Source organism: Lepidothrix coronata, unplaced genomic scaffold (assembly GCF_001604755.1).
Source record: "Lepidothrix coronata isolate B3197 unplaced genomic scaffold, Lepidothrix_coronata-1.0 Scaffold2, whole genome shotgun sequence".
Taxonomy (NCBI): Eukaryota; Metazoa; Chordata; class Aves; order Passeriformes; family Pipridae; genus Lepidothrix; species Lepidothrix coronata.
Genome location: NW_016690182.1, coordinates 14139502 through 14156916, shown reverse-complemented (window position 1 = coordinate 14156916; position 17415 = coordinate 14139502). Strand labels below are relative to the sequence as shown.

Here is a 17415-nt window from a genome sequence, read left to right as displayed (position 1 = left end):
ATTAAAAAAGAAGATTACAGTGAAGGCATTTTACCATAATACCCTTATTCTAACTTCTATTTTGCCCCTTGGTTCAACATCTGAGAAGGAAATGCTCCTGTCTTGGCATAAAGTTACATCATAAACTACAAGACAAAGGCACACACCAGATACAAACACTGCAGAGAGAAAAACTGTCTCAATCGGTAGCCTCACGGCAAGCCACACTGGTGTGCAGAACTGAGGGGTAGAATTACACAGGTACATGTTCTCTGGTACACTGGGCCAAATGCCAAAGGCCCAAATGACTCAGTAGCCCTGTAATTCTAGCCCAAATCCCAAGGAAAAAGGTTACAAGTGGGGATGAGATGACTGCATTACTCACCACTTTACCCAATAAAGAAGCCTTTCCCATTCCTCATTCAGCACCCAGCACTCGGAGATGTATTGGCGGGAATAATTTGCGTCAGGATTCCATCCTGTGTTTAGCCATGCCAAGGAGAGGTGCAATTTCCCAGGAAGAATAAGTACCTGCAATTTTCAAATGGGACAGAACCAAGGCAAAACAACATACGTGAGGGTCAACGAGGCTCCTCTGTTCATTCACTGTGCTTGTCAGTGACTTGATCCTGTAAGACCAGCTCTCAGTTACAGCAACTCTCCCAAAATGGGAGTTCTCATGAGTCAGAGCTGAACCAGAATGGTTCTCTTCCTACTTGTTAATCCATACATGGATTACTAAAAACAGCAGATCCGTGTTTGACACCAAACTAGCGATAACTGGAAAAGGTGGGTACTTCCTTGTTTGAAAATCACATCATTTATTTAGGCACCTGAACCCAAGACCCAGGTAGGTAAGTCTGGAGCTTTATCCTTAGACCCTTACCTTCATTCTGCCACCAATTCTAAACTGTCCACAAAAACATACTTCTATACATGGACTGAAATTCTGTTGCCTTCCATCAGAAATCCTTCCACAAGGCAGAGCAGTGAGATTCCTCAGGTCAAGGACTCTGGTTTGTTACACACTTGTTAACGCAGTCTCCAGCACAAACAGCGTCTAGGGCCTGGAAGTGGTACTACAAACAATAATAATACTAGCTTAAGTAAAACCAATCAAAGGCAAAAACCAATAAACCACTCTCTGCTCCCCTTAAGAAAATTTTTTTATTCATCCCCTCACAAAGGAGGTTGCCCTATTTATCTGCCAGGAGAGCTCAGACATTCCTTGCATGTGCAGCACAGATGGTCACCACACCACAAAAGGCAGAAGGGCTCATGGTGCACGTGTCTGGTTTCTGGATTACAGAAACCTGGTCAAAGCTGCTGCTCCAGCAGGGCTGCTATGCATCCAAAATCCCAAACAAATACAGAAAGCCATCAATATCCTTTGAACAACATCTCTTAGTGGAAAAGGAGACTGTCCGGGGAAAAGGAGCTGCACAGTGACCTTGGTTGTGAGTCTTAATTCCCTAGTGTACATAGATTGTTTTGAGATCCTGAGGTGGAAAGTGCTAAGGAAGCAGAAGTATTGTTTATTAAAGCTCAAGGCTCTGTTATTTCTTTATCCTCAGGTATCCCTTACATCTGATTTTTCATTCATGGCCGTTGCTACTTCAGATTATTTCAGCTGTCTTGATCTTTTCTTTACCAAACAGAATAGCTCCAGGCAGAGGATATGCAGTATCTAGATTTGCTCATTGCATTTATTTATCTTACTCTTTTCTAATTAATTTACTGATTTGATCCCAGTCCTGTTCTTCCTTTGATTTTACAGTCAGATATAAAATGTGGCTGCTCTCCACGGATAGCAATTATTCTGCAAATAAACGCCCTTAATATTTTTACTACCTCACTAAATAGTGTGAAGGAAGGGATCTGCAAACTGTGTATAAAAATCATTGCTAATTCTTCGGAAAACTGAAAGGCAGAGCAGTTTGATAGCAACCATTTCAGTTCCCAAAGTGAACAATGGAAGCTGTAATCAAAGAATAAACCCGGGAGAACTGAAACAAAGCAGAGCAGAAAGTTAATTTTGTAACACTGTGTTCTGTGTCACAAATTGTACACAAGTTTCTGTGCTGTTTTAAGAAATTACTGAGTGCAGAACTGTGTTTTATATAATACATGAAAAAAATTGCTAGACCCGTTTCTGCTTTTGAAGGAGTCACTCTAGCTTTCAGTATTTAAAATAGAAATATGTGTAAGAAATATGTAAAAGCAGAAATCTGTGTTTTCCTCAGCTTAGCAAAACCAGAAATAAACCAGGAAATTAAAGAAGAAAAAAAAAAAAGCTACCTTTCCACATCCTGTTGTGCCTAAATAGAACATGTTGTACCAGCCTGTACGATTTCTCAATAAAATGTATCGCGGACACTTCAAAAGCTGCCCATAATTGGGAGAGTTAAGTGAGGAATGTCAGCTTGGACGGGGGGATTGTGCTGCTTTTGTTATACATTAGTTAAGCACGCAGGTTTGTGGGTTTTGACTTTATCTTGGATTTCACTGTAGTGTAATTGAACTCTTACCTTTTTCAGTATCCTAAGTGTTCCACTAAGTGCTTGTATGGATTTGGGTTTAAGGATATTATAACAGATCCAGAGGCTATTGAAGCCACTGGTAGAAGCCTCTGCACGGTTTGGTTAGTCCTTCAATGTGGAAACTGATTTTTCCTCTCTCTTCCTAGTACCCCTGGGATCAGCCCTCAGACGTGTTCAGAAACAGGGAATCAGAAACATGAATTTGCTATGAATCTAGAGGCAAACCTCTTGCATACATCAACAAAACCACACTTTACAGAAAGGCATATTTGATTGTATTCACACTACATGAATTTTACGCATTAAATTCACAGGATTTACAGGATTATGTCCTTAACAGTAATTCTGGATTTGGGGTATCCCATCAGCTGTGTCTGCCCCATCCTGTATCACTGCCAGTTTCATGAAGGCACAATTTATTTCCCACAGTTATCACACCTAAGTTTTCATATAGATACTACAGCAATAAAATCATAATCTTTGCAGTGGGATGCTTGAACTCCTCAGACAGTGGTATCTCCATGTAACCACACATGATAAACAAATAGTCAACAAACACACTTCTGTAGATTTTACTACCTCTGGAACAGCCTGTATTTCTATAAAAAAAAACACGGGTTTAGGCTTCATGTGTTGAGTTCTGCATCAAACACACCCCTTTCACAGCTGTGACAGGAAAAACCACCCCAAAGCCCCATTTAAAACCCAGATCCCTCACCCACTGCAGGCACATGAGCGGGTGTTTCAGACAATTTCCTTCGTGTCTTCACAAGAGAGCACTGCCCAGGCCTGCAGGGTCATTTTAACCCTCCCGCTGGGGTGATGAGGGGAGCAGCACCTTGCTGTGGGATGAGACCTGCTGAGGGGAGAGACCCGCTGAAGGGGTGCCCACCATGGCGGGAACCTACTGAGGTGCTGTTCACTGGAAGGGAGAGAACTTCTGAGGGGACAGACCTGCTGAGGGAATACCCACCATGGGATAGAGTTGCTGAGGAGAGACCCGAGGGAAGAGACCTGCTGAGAGAGGAGACCCACTAAGAGGAAAGTCACACTGAGGGGAGACCTGCTGAAGTGGGAGACCTGCTGGCGGGATGCTTGCCATAGGGGGGGACCCGCTGAGGGGAGAGACCCTCTGCACAGATATCCACCTGGGAAAGATGCCATTGAGATGAGCCCCACATCGGGGACGCCTTGGGGGAAACCCGCTGAGGGAGACATGACCTCTGCACGCTGACGCCCCCCGGAGGAGCCGCCGCGGCAGAGCGGGCTGGTGGCTCGGGGGCAGTTTCGGGTGCTTGTTGCTTGTTTGTGGGGTCTCTGTCCCCTGGCGGGGCTCGGAGGAGGGCGCGGGCGACACCCCGGCCCGGGGACCCGCCAGCCCGGCCCGGACCCCGGGGCCGCCTCAGCTGCCCCGGCGGGGCCGCCCCGCGCCCCGGGCGGCGCGAGGGCAGCGCCGCCTGCCGGGCAGGGCGGGGGCGGCCGGGCCCGGGCCTTCCCTGCCCGCGGGCCCGCCCGGCCCGGCCGTGCCCGGGCCGCCCCGGTGCCCCCGCCCCGCCCCGCCCGGCTCCGCCGGCTGCCGCCACACGTACGGTGTCGGCGGGCCGGGAGAGCGCGGAAACACCTGTTTCCAACACGGGGAAGGTGGGGAGGGAGGGAGGGGAGGCGGGCGAGCGGCGCTGCCCGGCCCCGCCGCGGGCTCCCTCCCCTGCCGCCGGCTGTAGCCCGGCCGTGCAGCCCGCGGGAGCGCCTCGCAGAGACATCGCGTTCCGTTTTTACGCGTTCGGCTGAAAAAACGCGTCTCGACCCTCTCCTCACGTGTTGTTTTTTCCACCGTGTCCGTTCGGGGGGAGTTGTTGGGTGGGGGCGCGGCCGAGGCGGCGGCACCGACGGCCCGAGGGGGGTCCGGGGGCGCGGCTGCGGGTCCGGGGCTGCGGGCGGTGCGGGGCAGCCGCTGCGGGAGCGGGTTTGTGCGGGGGCTCCATGATTTCATCGTCGGCTGGCGGGGACCTGCCAAGAGCTGTTATGCTTCACTGCGATGTGTAGCTTTTTCCTGCCATTTTTTTTCATAATAAAAGAGGGAGTGAAGCCGCCCCCCACCTTTTTTTTTTTTTTAAGAGAAAAAAAAATAGCCAAATGGATCAGAGAAGAAGGGGAGAAAAAAAAAAAAAGCAATAGCCAAAGGGGATGCCAGTGAGGTGTGGCTTGCATTTAAATATCCAATATGTCAATGTAAGGGGAGTGTGTACGTATATAAAGTGCAGTTCGCATCCGACGGCGGGACACTGGATCGAGCGATGGGAGGCGCGGGCGGCGCGGGGCCGGGCCGGGGCCGCGCCGGGGCCGGGCGGCCGCAGAGCGCGCTCTGAGCGGCCGCTGTGCCCGCGCCCCCGGGGCCGCTGCGCTCCGCGCCCATGGCCGAGGTGGGCGGCTTTCTGGGCGCGCTGGACCCCGACCTGCACGGCTTCCCCCCCGCGCTGGGCGCCGGGCTGCCCCTCGCCGACTCCCCCGGGTTCCTCAACGAGCGCCTGGGGCAGATCGAGGGGCGGCTGCAGCGGGGTTCCCCCACCGACTTCGCTCACCTCAAGGGTATCCTGCGGCGGCGGCAGCTCTACTGCCGCACCGGCTTCCACCTGGAGATCTTCCCCAACGGCACGGTGCAGGGCACCCGGCAGGACCACAGCCGCTTCGGTAAGGGGCCGGGGGGTTCCCGGCCGGGCCGGGAGCAGGTGCCCCGCGCGCACAGCTAATTACCCCGCTAATATAAATCATCCCGGGACGGATATAATTGGCCTCCTAAACAAATGTTCTCACTCTCCAGCAATGCGGGAGTTTTTATTTCCAATTTCCTATTCTCCCGGCGCTCAGCCTTTCTGCAGGTGCACTAAAACGTGCCTTAGAAGAGGAGAAAAAAAGAAAAAGTAAAAAAAAAAAAAATTTTTTTTAGAAAAGGATGGTGACCAGGTCTGGCTGCACCTCTGAAGTTAGCAGTGAGGGAGGCAAAAGAACAAATGCCTCGTTGGAATTTCATGGAAATTCCTATGTTGGAAAAAGCAATTCCTCACTTTTTTGGTTGTTTCTTTTTTTCCCCTCCTCCTTCTTTTTGGCCTCCGCAGATATGCGTGAGCTGCTTTCTTTAACTTGCATGAATTCCATTAGAAGAGCGTCTCCCCAAAGCAGGCAGGGATCAGATGGCTGGATGGGTGTCAGGACCTGGGTTTGGGAAGGTTGTTGGAAAGGAAAGGGGGAAGCTGAAGGGGGAGAAACACTTAGGGGACCTCGGAAAGAAAGGAGAAGATGGAACAATAGGCAGAGCACTGTGGATTTACCTTGTCGCCCGGGATACAGCTGGAAGACTGCAGCGCCTGTATCAGTGGCACACAAGATCAGGGATCTCTAATGAGACTGTATGTAATCTTCAAAAAATGCATCCCAAGCCACAGGCAAAGGAGTACAGTCAGTTTGAGCACAGCTAAGAGAAATTCCCGCTACTCCAGCATCTAGTGCAGGTGTCTGTGTAAGCTATCAACAAGTCCCATGCCAGTGATCTCAGCTATGTTGTCAACAGGTTGCAAGACGTGCTCGCAAGACTTTTTATAGTTTTCAAGTATTTAACTCCTCCGTGAAAGGAATTCTTTTTTGCCTTTACTTTTTTGCAACCAGTCCTTTCCGATACTCCAGGAACTGTTGCCACTGCTATTGTTGGAGGTGTAAGACAGGTTTTTGGAACAATTGAGAAGGCTTATCTCCGCACCACGCTTTCCATAAACACCAGGTGTGTGCATAGCATGTCCCTGCCTAAATCAACAAGAAAGTCATAACCCGCAGGTCAGAGTCAGGTACTGATTTGCTCGTGGGGTGAGCGTTTCTTTAATTATCTCCCGAAAACACCCATCTTTTAACCTTTCACGCTGGGTTTCCACGTTAAAAGAACCGAGAGCGAACCCATTGCCTTTGGTTGGGTTTAGTTCAACCTGCCACGTAGTGTTTCTGTTTTGCTATCTAACCTTTGTACAACTGAACAGCCGGTTTCAAACAGCACCATTTGGCTCGGGTCCATTTTTTGTACAGATCGAGTAAAACAAGTGTATTTGCAAACTTGGAAAAACATGTTAAATGGGCTAAAACTTTTCATGAATTTTGTACACTGAAGCTTAAGTCACACAGTGCATTCAATAAATCGAAACATTGGCATTCCATAAGTGTTTTAGCAGTCAGCATCCAGCTCTGTAAACTAGACCAGACTTCAGATATTATAGTTTTCTGCTTCAGGTTTTTCCCAGAGGCAGTGTAAAATAAATAGTTATTTGTTGTAATTGCAAGACAAAGCCCCAAAGGATTAGGCTGGAATCCTTGAATTCAGATAAAGTTGGACTAAGCCTCACTTGAGCAGAGACTCAAAGTAATAATGTATTGGCACACAGTACTCACCATCTGCGTTCAGTAGCCATGAATATTTAAATTCCAATGTTACTGGTATGGTTCATATTAGGATGTCATGTATCGATGCATTCCTAAATTTTGCATGCAGCATTCGGAAAGCAGTTACTTATAACAGAACTGGGCAGCCTGAGCAAGTCTGGGGACTCCAAAACTCTGGTGGGGGATGCAGAGCTAGACAAGTGGCTCAGGGGAGCAGTTTAAAGCTGCCTTAAATCTTGGGGCATCTGGGGAAATACTTAGAAATCCTCTATAATGGTTCTGTGGATCAAGGCCCGTGGCTGGAAGGTGCTCTCTGATCTCATGAGTAGATAATTAACGTGCTCCACGGATGGCTGCGACCCCACGGCTGAGGCACGTGTCCAGCTGCAGGTGGGATGGAGGGTAGAACCAGACTTGGCGTCCCTGTCTCTGAACTTGGAAGGGATTCAGGAATAGACAGGCAGTATCTGCACCCTCCCATGCACAGCCATCCCAAAAGCTACCAGATGTCCAAGACATCCACATCTTCCAGAGAGAAAAATAAAGAGCCAAAGCCGCAGTGATGCAGAACAGAGTCCCAGTGTCCACAGTGAGAGTTAAAGGGGGAGATCCTTTTGTACCACAACATTCAGGGATGTGACTGTAGGACACAGGGGAGGTGGTGGCATCATCCACCCACACTGCCCGAGCAATCACAAGAACTATTCCCTCTCATCTGTCAAGGACTGGAGCCATTCTAAATCACACCTGTCTTCTGGAATGCCATAATTTATACTTATAAAAACCCAGATTCATGCAAGAACAATGGAGCACAGCATACTTTTCCTACAGGAATCTTAAAGCAAAATGTGGTGAAGCCCTCTGGGATTTTTGAAAGAAAGCTCATTCTCACACTAGAGAAGTGCCCAAATTTGCTCTCTAAACTGGCAGCTCTGGCAAAGGCATCCCAGAAAGAATAAAGTGTTTCCAAAAATGTATCTGTCCTGACTGCATCTGCTCAGAACCTTCCTATACAAAGAAATAAAGGAAGGTCAAAATCTGGAGAGGCTCTGGACTGACATCAGCACTCCTCTGATAACCCTTCTCGGAAGGAAACCAAGAGACATTCACTGGGGAAATCCATGCCAGGAGGAACTGCTCTTTTTCTGCCTTGTGTCTCTTTTACAGCAGCATTCGAGTCAACCCAACAGTGCTTCTCTTACTGCAGTGGAGGAGAGAAAGAGGCCTTGAGTTTGCACTGCAGATGAATAAAGGCAGCAAACGAAGCTCTTCATGGGTACAAACCTGCTCATGGCTCTGTTACACAGACTCCAGGAGAAGCTGCTGAAACCTCCAGAGAAAGTTTTGCTGCAATTTTGACATTCAGACCGTTGTGCACCTGTTGCCGAACAGTTGTTGAGGTTTTTAGCTGAAGCTTTAGGTTTGTAGTCATTAATACAACATCTGTTTCTGTACCCCAGCTCCCAAATATAGTCGTGTAAGAAGAGACAGGTGCCGGGAGCTGAACTGTTCTTTGGTGTAGAGTAAGGGAAGAGTGTGGGGGTCCAGCCACAGCAAAGCCTGGGAGGTTATTCAGTGCTTTGGTGGTAAATTACTCCAGTTGGAGCCTTAATCAAATCTCTCCACATCTTATCTGGAAAGGCTCAAGGAACAAACAGAGTGAATCAAAGTGAGAAAAAAAAGAGGCAAGTCCTGGGGGAAAGAGAAAAGAAACGAAACAGGGGGGGAAAAGCATGTTCTACCACAAAAACACACCGCTACAATTGGAAAGAGAATTCTTGAGCTGGCCCCAGTGGCCACTCCCTGTGCTGCTAAAGATCAGATGTACGAAGCTGCAATTTTGTCTAGAATTGGAGTGAGTTAAGGACAGGATGGATATCCGCCCACATTTTTTCAGCCTTCACTCTGTCTCCTGACTTTTGTGGGTTTAAGTTACGTTCTTAATGCTGTTTCAACATAGTCATCTTCCGTGCATGTCTCCAAGTGCCACTCAAAGATCAGAAAAGGGGAATATTACAAGGGATGTTGTTAGAAGAGATTGTCATGGGCACATTTACAAGAAATTTCGTTTGCGAAACTAGCGAGTGTCTGTCCAACCAACATCAGAGGAGGGGTGTCTCACCTTCCCCTCAGAGAGGGAAGATGCTGATGCAGCTCCTGGCTTCGTCCTTGCCAGGTCTTTGGAGACCTGGTTTCATGTGCCTCGTACAGAACGTGCTTGTGGGCATATTCAAGAAAAGCTCTTGGTTCCCCTGCCTCAGACCTCCGTCAGCTGCATTTCCCTGCTTCCCAGGGGTGACAGAAGACAAAAAACCACAAAAAAACCCAGAAACTGGTACTGAGACCTGTGACTATACCTATGGGAATGTCCATCTACTCTATCAGGTATCTGATATTTTTCACTTCATTTGTCTCCAGCCTGGGAAAGACTCCACTGTTCTTAGGTATCTCTGTACTCCTGTATTATTTTTTACACTCTCCCTAGCTGTTGTCCATCTTCCTTCACCCCCTCCTTTCCCAACAGTGGCTGTGGTTGTTTCTGTCCTGTGGATGGGAAAAGAGCACTCAGCAGTTCAGTAACTCCCTCACATGTCAGAACCAGCAGGGAGTGGAGGCAGGAGACCACCCCTCATCCTGCCCCCTTCCCTCCGTGTTTGGGATTCTTTTCAGCTGAGAAACTACAACAACTACCGAGGACCAAGCAGAGCAGAGCCAGGGTCCAGTTTGCCTGCCTGGCTTGGGAAGGCTGCCTTTGCTGCCTGGTCCTGGTCCCTCTGAAGGCAGGATGTGCCCCCAGACTGAGCCATATAGCTGGGCATATTTCAGCCTGTAAAATGTCTGCACTGGTCCATAAAGCATGTTCTGTGTTATTTGCTTCCCTGTTTGTCTCCAGGACTTGCTGCTCTCAAGTCCATATTTCGTCTCCCTCAGCACCCACTCGGTGCAGGGAGAGCTGGGTTCACTGCACAAGAGCAGGCAGAGCAAGAGGAGGACAGAAAGGCTGAAGAAGGTAGGAGGGCTGACCCTTGCAGCCAGCTTGGCTGCCAGCGTGTGAGTGCCCAGTCTACCCTGAGCCAAGGGGGACAGAGGTGTCCGTCGTGTCTGGCCTGTCCTATATTTAGGCAGTGATGCAGAGTCGTCTGAGAGCTACCACGTCCAGGCCTGGAAGCAGGACACGTGCCCAGGCTGAGGGGACAGCTCAAGCTGGCTGGGTCAGGCAGCCGCTGGTCACGCGGTGCTGCCAGCCCGAGGAGCTCGGGGTAACCCGAGCACAGCCAGGGCTCAGACCGGGCTTTGGGGGCTATATTGGGAGACCTGGAGCCACGCTAAAGGTTAGAGCAGCTTTCTCCTGTCAATGGAGACATCCAGTCGTTAGATGAGATGAGGAAAACCCTCTTCCTTCTACCTCCCAGCTAATTAATTCAGCACTGGACACCGGCAGAGGCTGCCCATGACCTGTAGCTAGGGAGTGTGTGATATCCAGAATAACACAGTCCCACTACTGCCTTCGGGAGGTTTTCCTGAGGAGTTTGAAGGTCTCCACACCTGTGATGCTGGGTAGGAGCTGTTTGGTTTTAAGTGCTTCACCGAGGATTCTATGACAAGTCTTTCCCCCATGGAAACAGCTGCTGTGCCCCTTCCCGGCACTAGGGTGCAGCAGGCAGATCCCACTAATTACCTTGCCAGAGGAAATGAGGTGCCCCTCATTACTGCAGTGTCTGACACCATCATCACAGGCTGAAGCCCGTGGGTAAAACAGTTGCTCTCGCAGGGCTGGGGATGACTGGGACAGATGCTGCTGGACTGGGAAGAAGCTGGCAGGAGGCTGGGGCAGGCAGCAGGACATGGAGCAGGAGGGGGGTTGTGGCACTAACAGTGGCAGGGGGTGATGGAGGAAGGACTGGCAGTGCCGTGGCTCTGAAGGCTGCAGAGGAAGATTAATTTTTACCTGTGTGCTTTGAAGGTGGATTTTATCCCTGTGGCTTGTATAAACATTTGGGGATGTCAAGTACCCCACTGGAGTGCCAGGATGAAGATGGTCTTCACAGACATCTCTTCTAGTGTTTTTTTACTTATTTTTACTGAACTCATCACTTTAGAACATGTGGGACTATCATCTCAAACCAGAAGCCAAAATCACTCTCCTTTCGGTGAAGAATAAAAACCAACATGGTAACACAATTCTGAAATTTCTAGAGGCCAGGCACAAGTTTCCACATCTGTCTTCTTGGTGATAATTTGGAAAAAAATCCAAACCAAAACAACAAAACCTTGCAAAGCTTTTCTCATTAGCAAAGGTAATCCCTGTTGGGCAACTCAAATTCACAGTGTTGGGGGGAAGCCCAGACTGGAAACTGGAACACTGCACACAGGTGGGACTAGAGATTTAAGAGCAGTGTTTTTATTTATAACGAAAACAGAGTCTGTAGGAAGCTGATTTGTGTTTGTCACTGGAGCCTGATGTTGGTTTTTTCCTCTGTATGATCCGCAGTTCTTTTCTGTTTCAGGGATTTTGGAGTTCATTAGCCTGGCAGTGGGGCTGGTGAGCATCCGTGGGGTGGACTCCGGACTCTACCTCGGCATGAACGAGCGAGGGGAGCTCTATGGGTCGGTAAGTCTGGGGTGTGCTGAGCCCAGCCCTGGAACACCCCCAGCACTGCAGCCTGGGGGCCTCAGCTGTGCCACGAGCCGGGTCTGTCACAGCCCCCAAAGCCCTTGGTGCCACCCTGCCCGTGGTGCCACTGCTGGCACAGCACAGATGGTGGATGTGAGGGGGTGCTCACTGAGGCCTTGGCTGTCAGGAATGGCCTGGCAATGGCCAGATAAAGATGGGGGACATTTAGCATAAAACCAGGAGATGCTGGTGTGTTCTCCCAGCCCCACTGACATCAGCTGTGTGCTCTGCTTGGGCAGGGTCTGCACCTGTCTGCAGATTTGACCTTTGTATTATGACCCTAACCAACAGAAGCTGAAATTTGGGCCTGAGTGTTTTTGTAACGTGCTCTGCAACTCCTTTTAGGAGTTTAAGGCTGCTGTTCATAATTCCCTAGAAGTGCCCTTTTCAATCTAAAATTTTCCCTGTTTTGACAAAAAAGCCCAAGTGTAAACTCCTTAAGTGTTATGATTTGCAGTCAAAATGCCAACTGAGCAGAGGTTCTTCCTACAGGTTAGTTTAACTCAATTCCCAGTTACTTAGCTCAATTCAATATAAGATAGTTATTTCTAGTTAGCTAGAACAATCACTTCTATTTTGAAAACTTAATTGCACTCCAGAGAGCCATTCTAAATTCCATTTTTTGTAACTGCTGCACTTCACTGATGCTTTCAGGTGCCCCATGGCCTTTAATTCAATCTATCACCTGTGTGTGATTTTTTTAAAATGTCTCTTTCTAGATCCTAGCACTGCCCTGGGTGAGGATACTGATTTTTAAGGATGGATCACAGTAAATGTAAAATGAAATAAAATAAACCAGTTTTAAACCAAAGTAGAAGGCCCATACTTCCTCTCACCAAATCAGATCAATCTCATAGCGTAAAAATTTAAACTCATGTACTCCGTGTACAGAGAAACCCTCAGAAAACCTCTGCTTAGCAGACAGTAAATCACAAGTTTCCATCATCTTTCCTTCTCCCATTCCCATCTGAGACTGCCACAGACCCTTTCACTACTTAGATGCAATTGCTGATGTTTATATGAGATATTTGCCCAAAAAGGTTGTGGAGTCCCCATCCCTGGAAGTGTCCAAGGCCAGGTTGGATGGGGCTTGGAGCAACCTGGCTAGTGGAAGGTGTCCCTGCCCATGGAACAAAATGATCTTTAAGGTCTCTTCCAACCCAAACCATTCTATGATTTTCTGATAATCAAATATCAGCATGCACTGATAACTATTCTTTCCCCGCCTCATTTCTCTAATAATTTCTACCCTAAACAGACATTAAATGCAGAGACAGTAGTTAAATTACAAGTTATTTATTAAATTACAAATGATAGATAAAAAAGAAAATCACCAGGATTCCATAAAACACAAAAAATCCTGAAGCCCACTTCAGAAAGCAGGGTTGGATCAGCACCTTTCCTGTCAAATCCCAAGGGTGCTCAGCAGCTCCTGGAGTCACAGTTTTTGCTTGTGCCTGCTGGAAAGGAGGACATGAGATCCCCTTCTCTGCCTTCAAACCCTGCAACTCTGTTTGTGAACTGAGTTTCATGATGGGTTAATTAAATTCTAGAGCCTGTGTTCATGTTACAACACAGGAACAAAAATAGGATAACATTTTACAGCACTGAATCTGGAAACAGAATTGACCTGAAGACATAATCTTGGGAACTGTCCCTGCCCATGTCAGGGGGTTGGAATAAGATGATCTTTAAGGTCCCTTCCAATCCAAACCGTTCTGGGATGTTGTGCACCAGGCAGCACCCTGACTGGACACTGCAGGGACACAGTCAAACTGCTGCTCCAAAGTGTGCTGGAGTCACGAGCCAGGTCCCCAAATAACCCTGGAGTTTTAAAATCTGGGACACGTGGGTTGTACAATGATGGCTTTTCGAACTCAAAAGCCACTACAGTATTCTTAATTAAAGGTCCATAAAACAGCCTGACAACAGCATTAGCATTACAATGGTATTTTGGGACATCACAGTACAGCGGTATTTTAAAATTTTCAGCAAGTTTATTGTTTCCCTCTGTGCCAATTTTGCCTGATCCGTGTGTTGATCTAGCCACCCCCGCAGCGACACGTGGAGTCCCCTCGGGACACACAGCCTGTCCCTGTTAAACTCATGCCAACACTTCTGTGGAGCTTTCCAATGATTTCAGAAGTGCCACTAATACTTAGGGCAGCAGAAGTCCCGGGCAGCACCTTGCATGCTGCCTGTATGGTGTCAGGTTCAGTGGGGACATCCCAGGGCTTGGAAAGGAAGAAATCCCACCTGGCAGAGCCACCCCAGACTTGCCAAACATTTTCCACAAACACTGTACTCCAAACTGCCCAGCGAAGCAGAAGTGAACAGGGGCAAAGCAGCAGCACAAGAGTTCAGCCAGTCATCAGGTTCCAACATATTCTGAGTAAATGCACCCAGGGAGGAGGGAAAAAACCAGTCTGTATTTATTGACACATCGGGGAAGAGAAGCCCACGGTTCCGGGTCTCAAATGGCCAGGGCTGTGGCCTGGGGCTCTTGGAGGGCTCACAACTTGCCTCAGGGTTTATTTAATTAGCAGCAAAACATTGAAAACAGGTTCTGAGCACAGGTGAACTCCTGGATCGTGTTACAAAACATCTACTGCAGGCAGTAACATTTACTGAGCACTCCGTGTGCCACGGGTAGGACACATTCCCTGCCTGGGCAGTTGACAGTGGAGTACAGTGTGTGTAATATCATAGCACCCTGCACTGGCAGACTGCCTTTCATCCAAAAGGACTCCCATGTCCCCCTGGCAGTGTCCCTGTCGGATGGGGTGGGATGCCTGATCCCTCTGTGACCTCTGGCAAAGCGACCCCCGTGTCGTTGTAGGGCAGGGGACACAGCTCTGCTCCCCACTGCAGCTGGGCACATCCCACAGCTGGCAGTGGAGGTGGGAGGGAGAGGGAGGGAACACTGGGCATGAAGTAGAAAGGCATTGTCAAAGGGCTGCTGCTGACAGCCCTGGCTGGAGGGGCTGGAGGGAAAGGCTGGTTGTGGCTGTGGTGACATCAGTGCCATCCATCCCCCTATCCCAGCGTGGGATGCACCAGCCATGGGCTGGCACATGCTCATCACATCACCTATCACCACTCTATGTCTTCCCTGGGGTCTGACATCCTCGAGGCACTGCTTCCCATCCCTCTGGGTCTTGTTATGGGCTCCCATCAGAGCTCACTGGAGCTCCAGGAGATGAAACCCTCAGGAATGCTTTCATTCCCATTGCAGCACATAGATCTGTGCCCTGAACTTCCAAAGCAGTGCTTGCTCCTGTTTTCCTGGTTAGACCCTGTGCTGCCTGCTGCTTTGTCACCCAGGAGAGGGTTTTTGGGATGTGTGGTACCTCGGAGGGGGCTGCTAGGGGGGGAAGGTGGCAGCCCCTGCACAGGACATGTCTCTGCCTGGCAGACGTGTCTGACGTGTCTGCCTGTTTGATTTCCTTATGGGCACCTTTACAAAATGCACACCCTCCTTCTGCTCCTCCTGTCTCCTTTCTCCTCCAACTCCAGTGGTCTTTGGATCCCGGCCGGTGCCCATTTCCAGCTCTCAGCCGGGGGGAGTGTCCCCAGCAGCTCCTCCTCCTCAGGGGAGCCAGGAGAGGGCAGCGGGGAAAATTACGGAAAAATAAAGTAAGGAAGTGGGAAATTCTTTTCTCTTTTAAATTTTCGATAGCAACGTGTCCTTGTTCCCCCCGCAGAAGAAGCTCACCCGGGAGTGCGTTTTCCGCGAGCAGTTCGAGGAGAACTGGTACAACACGTACGCGTCGACGCTCTACAAACACCCCGACTCGGAGCGCCAGTTCTACGTGGCCCTCAACAAGGACGGCTCCCCCCGCGAGGGCTACAGGACTAAGAGACACCAGAAATTCACCCATTTTTTGCCCCGGCCTGTGGACCCTGCCAAAATCCCTGCCATGTACAGAGACCTCTTCCACTACAGGTGATGGTTCCTGCGCTCAGTGTACATACCTGGGCTCCCGAGCTTTTCCCCAGAGCACTGTATTAATAGTCATTCCATCATTCCTGTAAGCATAGATGACCTAGGGAAGCACTTACATTGAATTCAGACACTGCTCTTCCTCCTGGTTTGCAGCGTATATCAAACCTGGGTTATTTATGGGGCGGGGGCAGGGGAAGGGAGGGAACCCTACATTTAATCTTTCATTCTCATTCACCTTCGTTACCCGGTTGCTACATGAGAGTCTGAATATTCAGTGTTACGGTTGCTTAAAGGAACAAGCAGGTGAGCAAACCTGATCACCAGAGGGGGAAAAAAAAAACCAAACCGACCTAAAAATGAAGAGGAGGAAAGAAAACAAAAGATCACAGAACTTCTGCAGATACTGCTACTGAGCTGGGATGGTTCCCTGCTAAGGAAAACCTTTTGAGTGGTGCCCTGCTTGAGCAGCCTGGGGAGTTTGCTACATGGATGATGCTCTGTGGACTGGTCCTGATGTGTGGGGTTCTTCCTGCTGTTGGGGTGGGAATGGGGCAAGGAACATTATTCAGATGTAAGCATGGATACTGTGCATAAGGACAAAACTATTTATAAAATGTATATGATATTTATTTTATATATTTATTTATTTCAAAATAATTTTATTTTTAATGAGAGATGCTATGACCGGATTTTCATCAGGAAGAATAAGGTCCTACTGAAACAGGAAAAAAAAAGTTTTAAGAGCTTATTGGCAATAAAATTGTCTTTATATTGTAGATTTCTTGCTAGCCCTTTTTTTTTGGCTCTCTTCAACAATTAAACCAGTATTTCCCCTTCAATATGGACATTGAGACCACCTCTAAAAGGGCTTTGGATGGTAAAGATCAATTACCTAAGCCCCAAACTGCTGTAGAAGGATGACATCAAATTCCAGGAGCCTGGGAAGCGCTGGTGCAGCTCTGGGCAGGAATTGTGGGCAGTTGAAACTTCGGGATGTGACGCAGCCACTGTGGATTTACTGTCCTGTTCAAAACCAGGAGGAGAAACATCCGGAGCACCTGCTGCATTTTGGATGGGCCTGCCATTCCTGCAATAAAAGCACCACGTCTGTCGTGAGACTCACCTGAAGCACCGTGGAAAACCGGTGAAAAAAAACCAGAAAGCAACAACAGCAATTTTAACCCCCCTCATTTTTAAGCAATTCCTGTGGATGAGGATCATCCCCGCGGGCAGCACGTGTGTGACATTCTCCTCTGCAGAAGCTGCCTGGTCCCACGGGCCCATCGCCTTTGCTCTGCCTCCAGCCGAGCTCAGCCCGGCCCGGGGCAGCCCCCGGAGTTACAGCCCTGCTGGGTCAGGCCGGGCCGGGGACACTCCCACAGGGTGACACCCGCGCCACTCGTCTGCCCTCACCGCCTGCTTGGGATGGCACAGAACTGCGGGGAAAGCTCCCAGGAAGGATCCCCGTTTGTGTTTTGTCCCCTGCGATCAGCAGAGAGGGATTCCAGCACAAGGTGGGAGCGGGAATGTGCAGTTGCAGAGTCACTTTGCAGCACGGATGGTACCAAACGGGGTGGTCTGGAACGTGCAAAAATCTGAACAAATACAGCTGTGGTGGCTTTGGGTTGGCGTTTTCCTTATCACAACTACTTCGTTCACAGTGTTGTTTCTCAACCTCCTCCTCACAAAACAGTCAAGGTAAAATCTCAGCTCCTTCAGCTTCAGTGTGTGAATTCCCAGGACAATTTCACTGACCTAGGGGAGGACCCACCCCAGCTTCTTCATGAGCTGCACCACTAAGGACAGTGGCAGCTGGTGCCCAGATCTGCTCCCAGCTGTCTCTTGCCCTCTCTGCC

General features: G+C 49.2%; 1 protein-coding gene and 1 long non-coding RNA gene across 3 annotated transcripts in view; one reads left to right on the top strand and one right to left on the bottom strand.

Annotated features, from left to right (window-relative positions):
* Positions 1-3930, bottom strand: part of LOC108498232 — a 28999-nt gene extending 25069 nt beyond the window's left edge. For both annotated transcript variants that reach the window (XR_001875116.1, XR_001875117.1), the window contains exons 1-3: positions 3668-3930; positions 866-1058; positions 365-510 (exon numbers count right to left, since the gene is read on the bottom strand). This is a non-coding gene — a long non-coding RNA (uncharacterized LOC108498232). The remainder of the gene's footprint in view (positions 1-364; positions 511-865; positions 1059-3667) is intronic.
* A 1000-nt stretch (positions 3931-4930) lies between these two features.
* On the top strand, positions 4931-16352 carry FGF16 (fibroblast growth factor 16). Its single transcript, XM_017816673.1, has 3 exons — positions 4931-5207; positions 11447-11550; positions 15318-16352. Exons 1-3 carry the CDS (start codon positions 4931-4933, stop codon positions 15561-15563), a joined length of 627 nt encoding a protein of 208 aa, XP_017672162.1. The 3' UTR covers positions 15564-16352.
* Positions 16353-17415: the final 1063 nt, after the last annotated feature.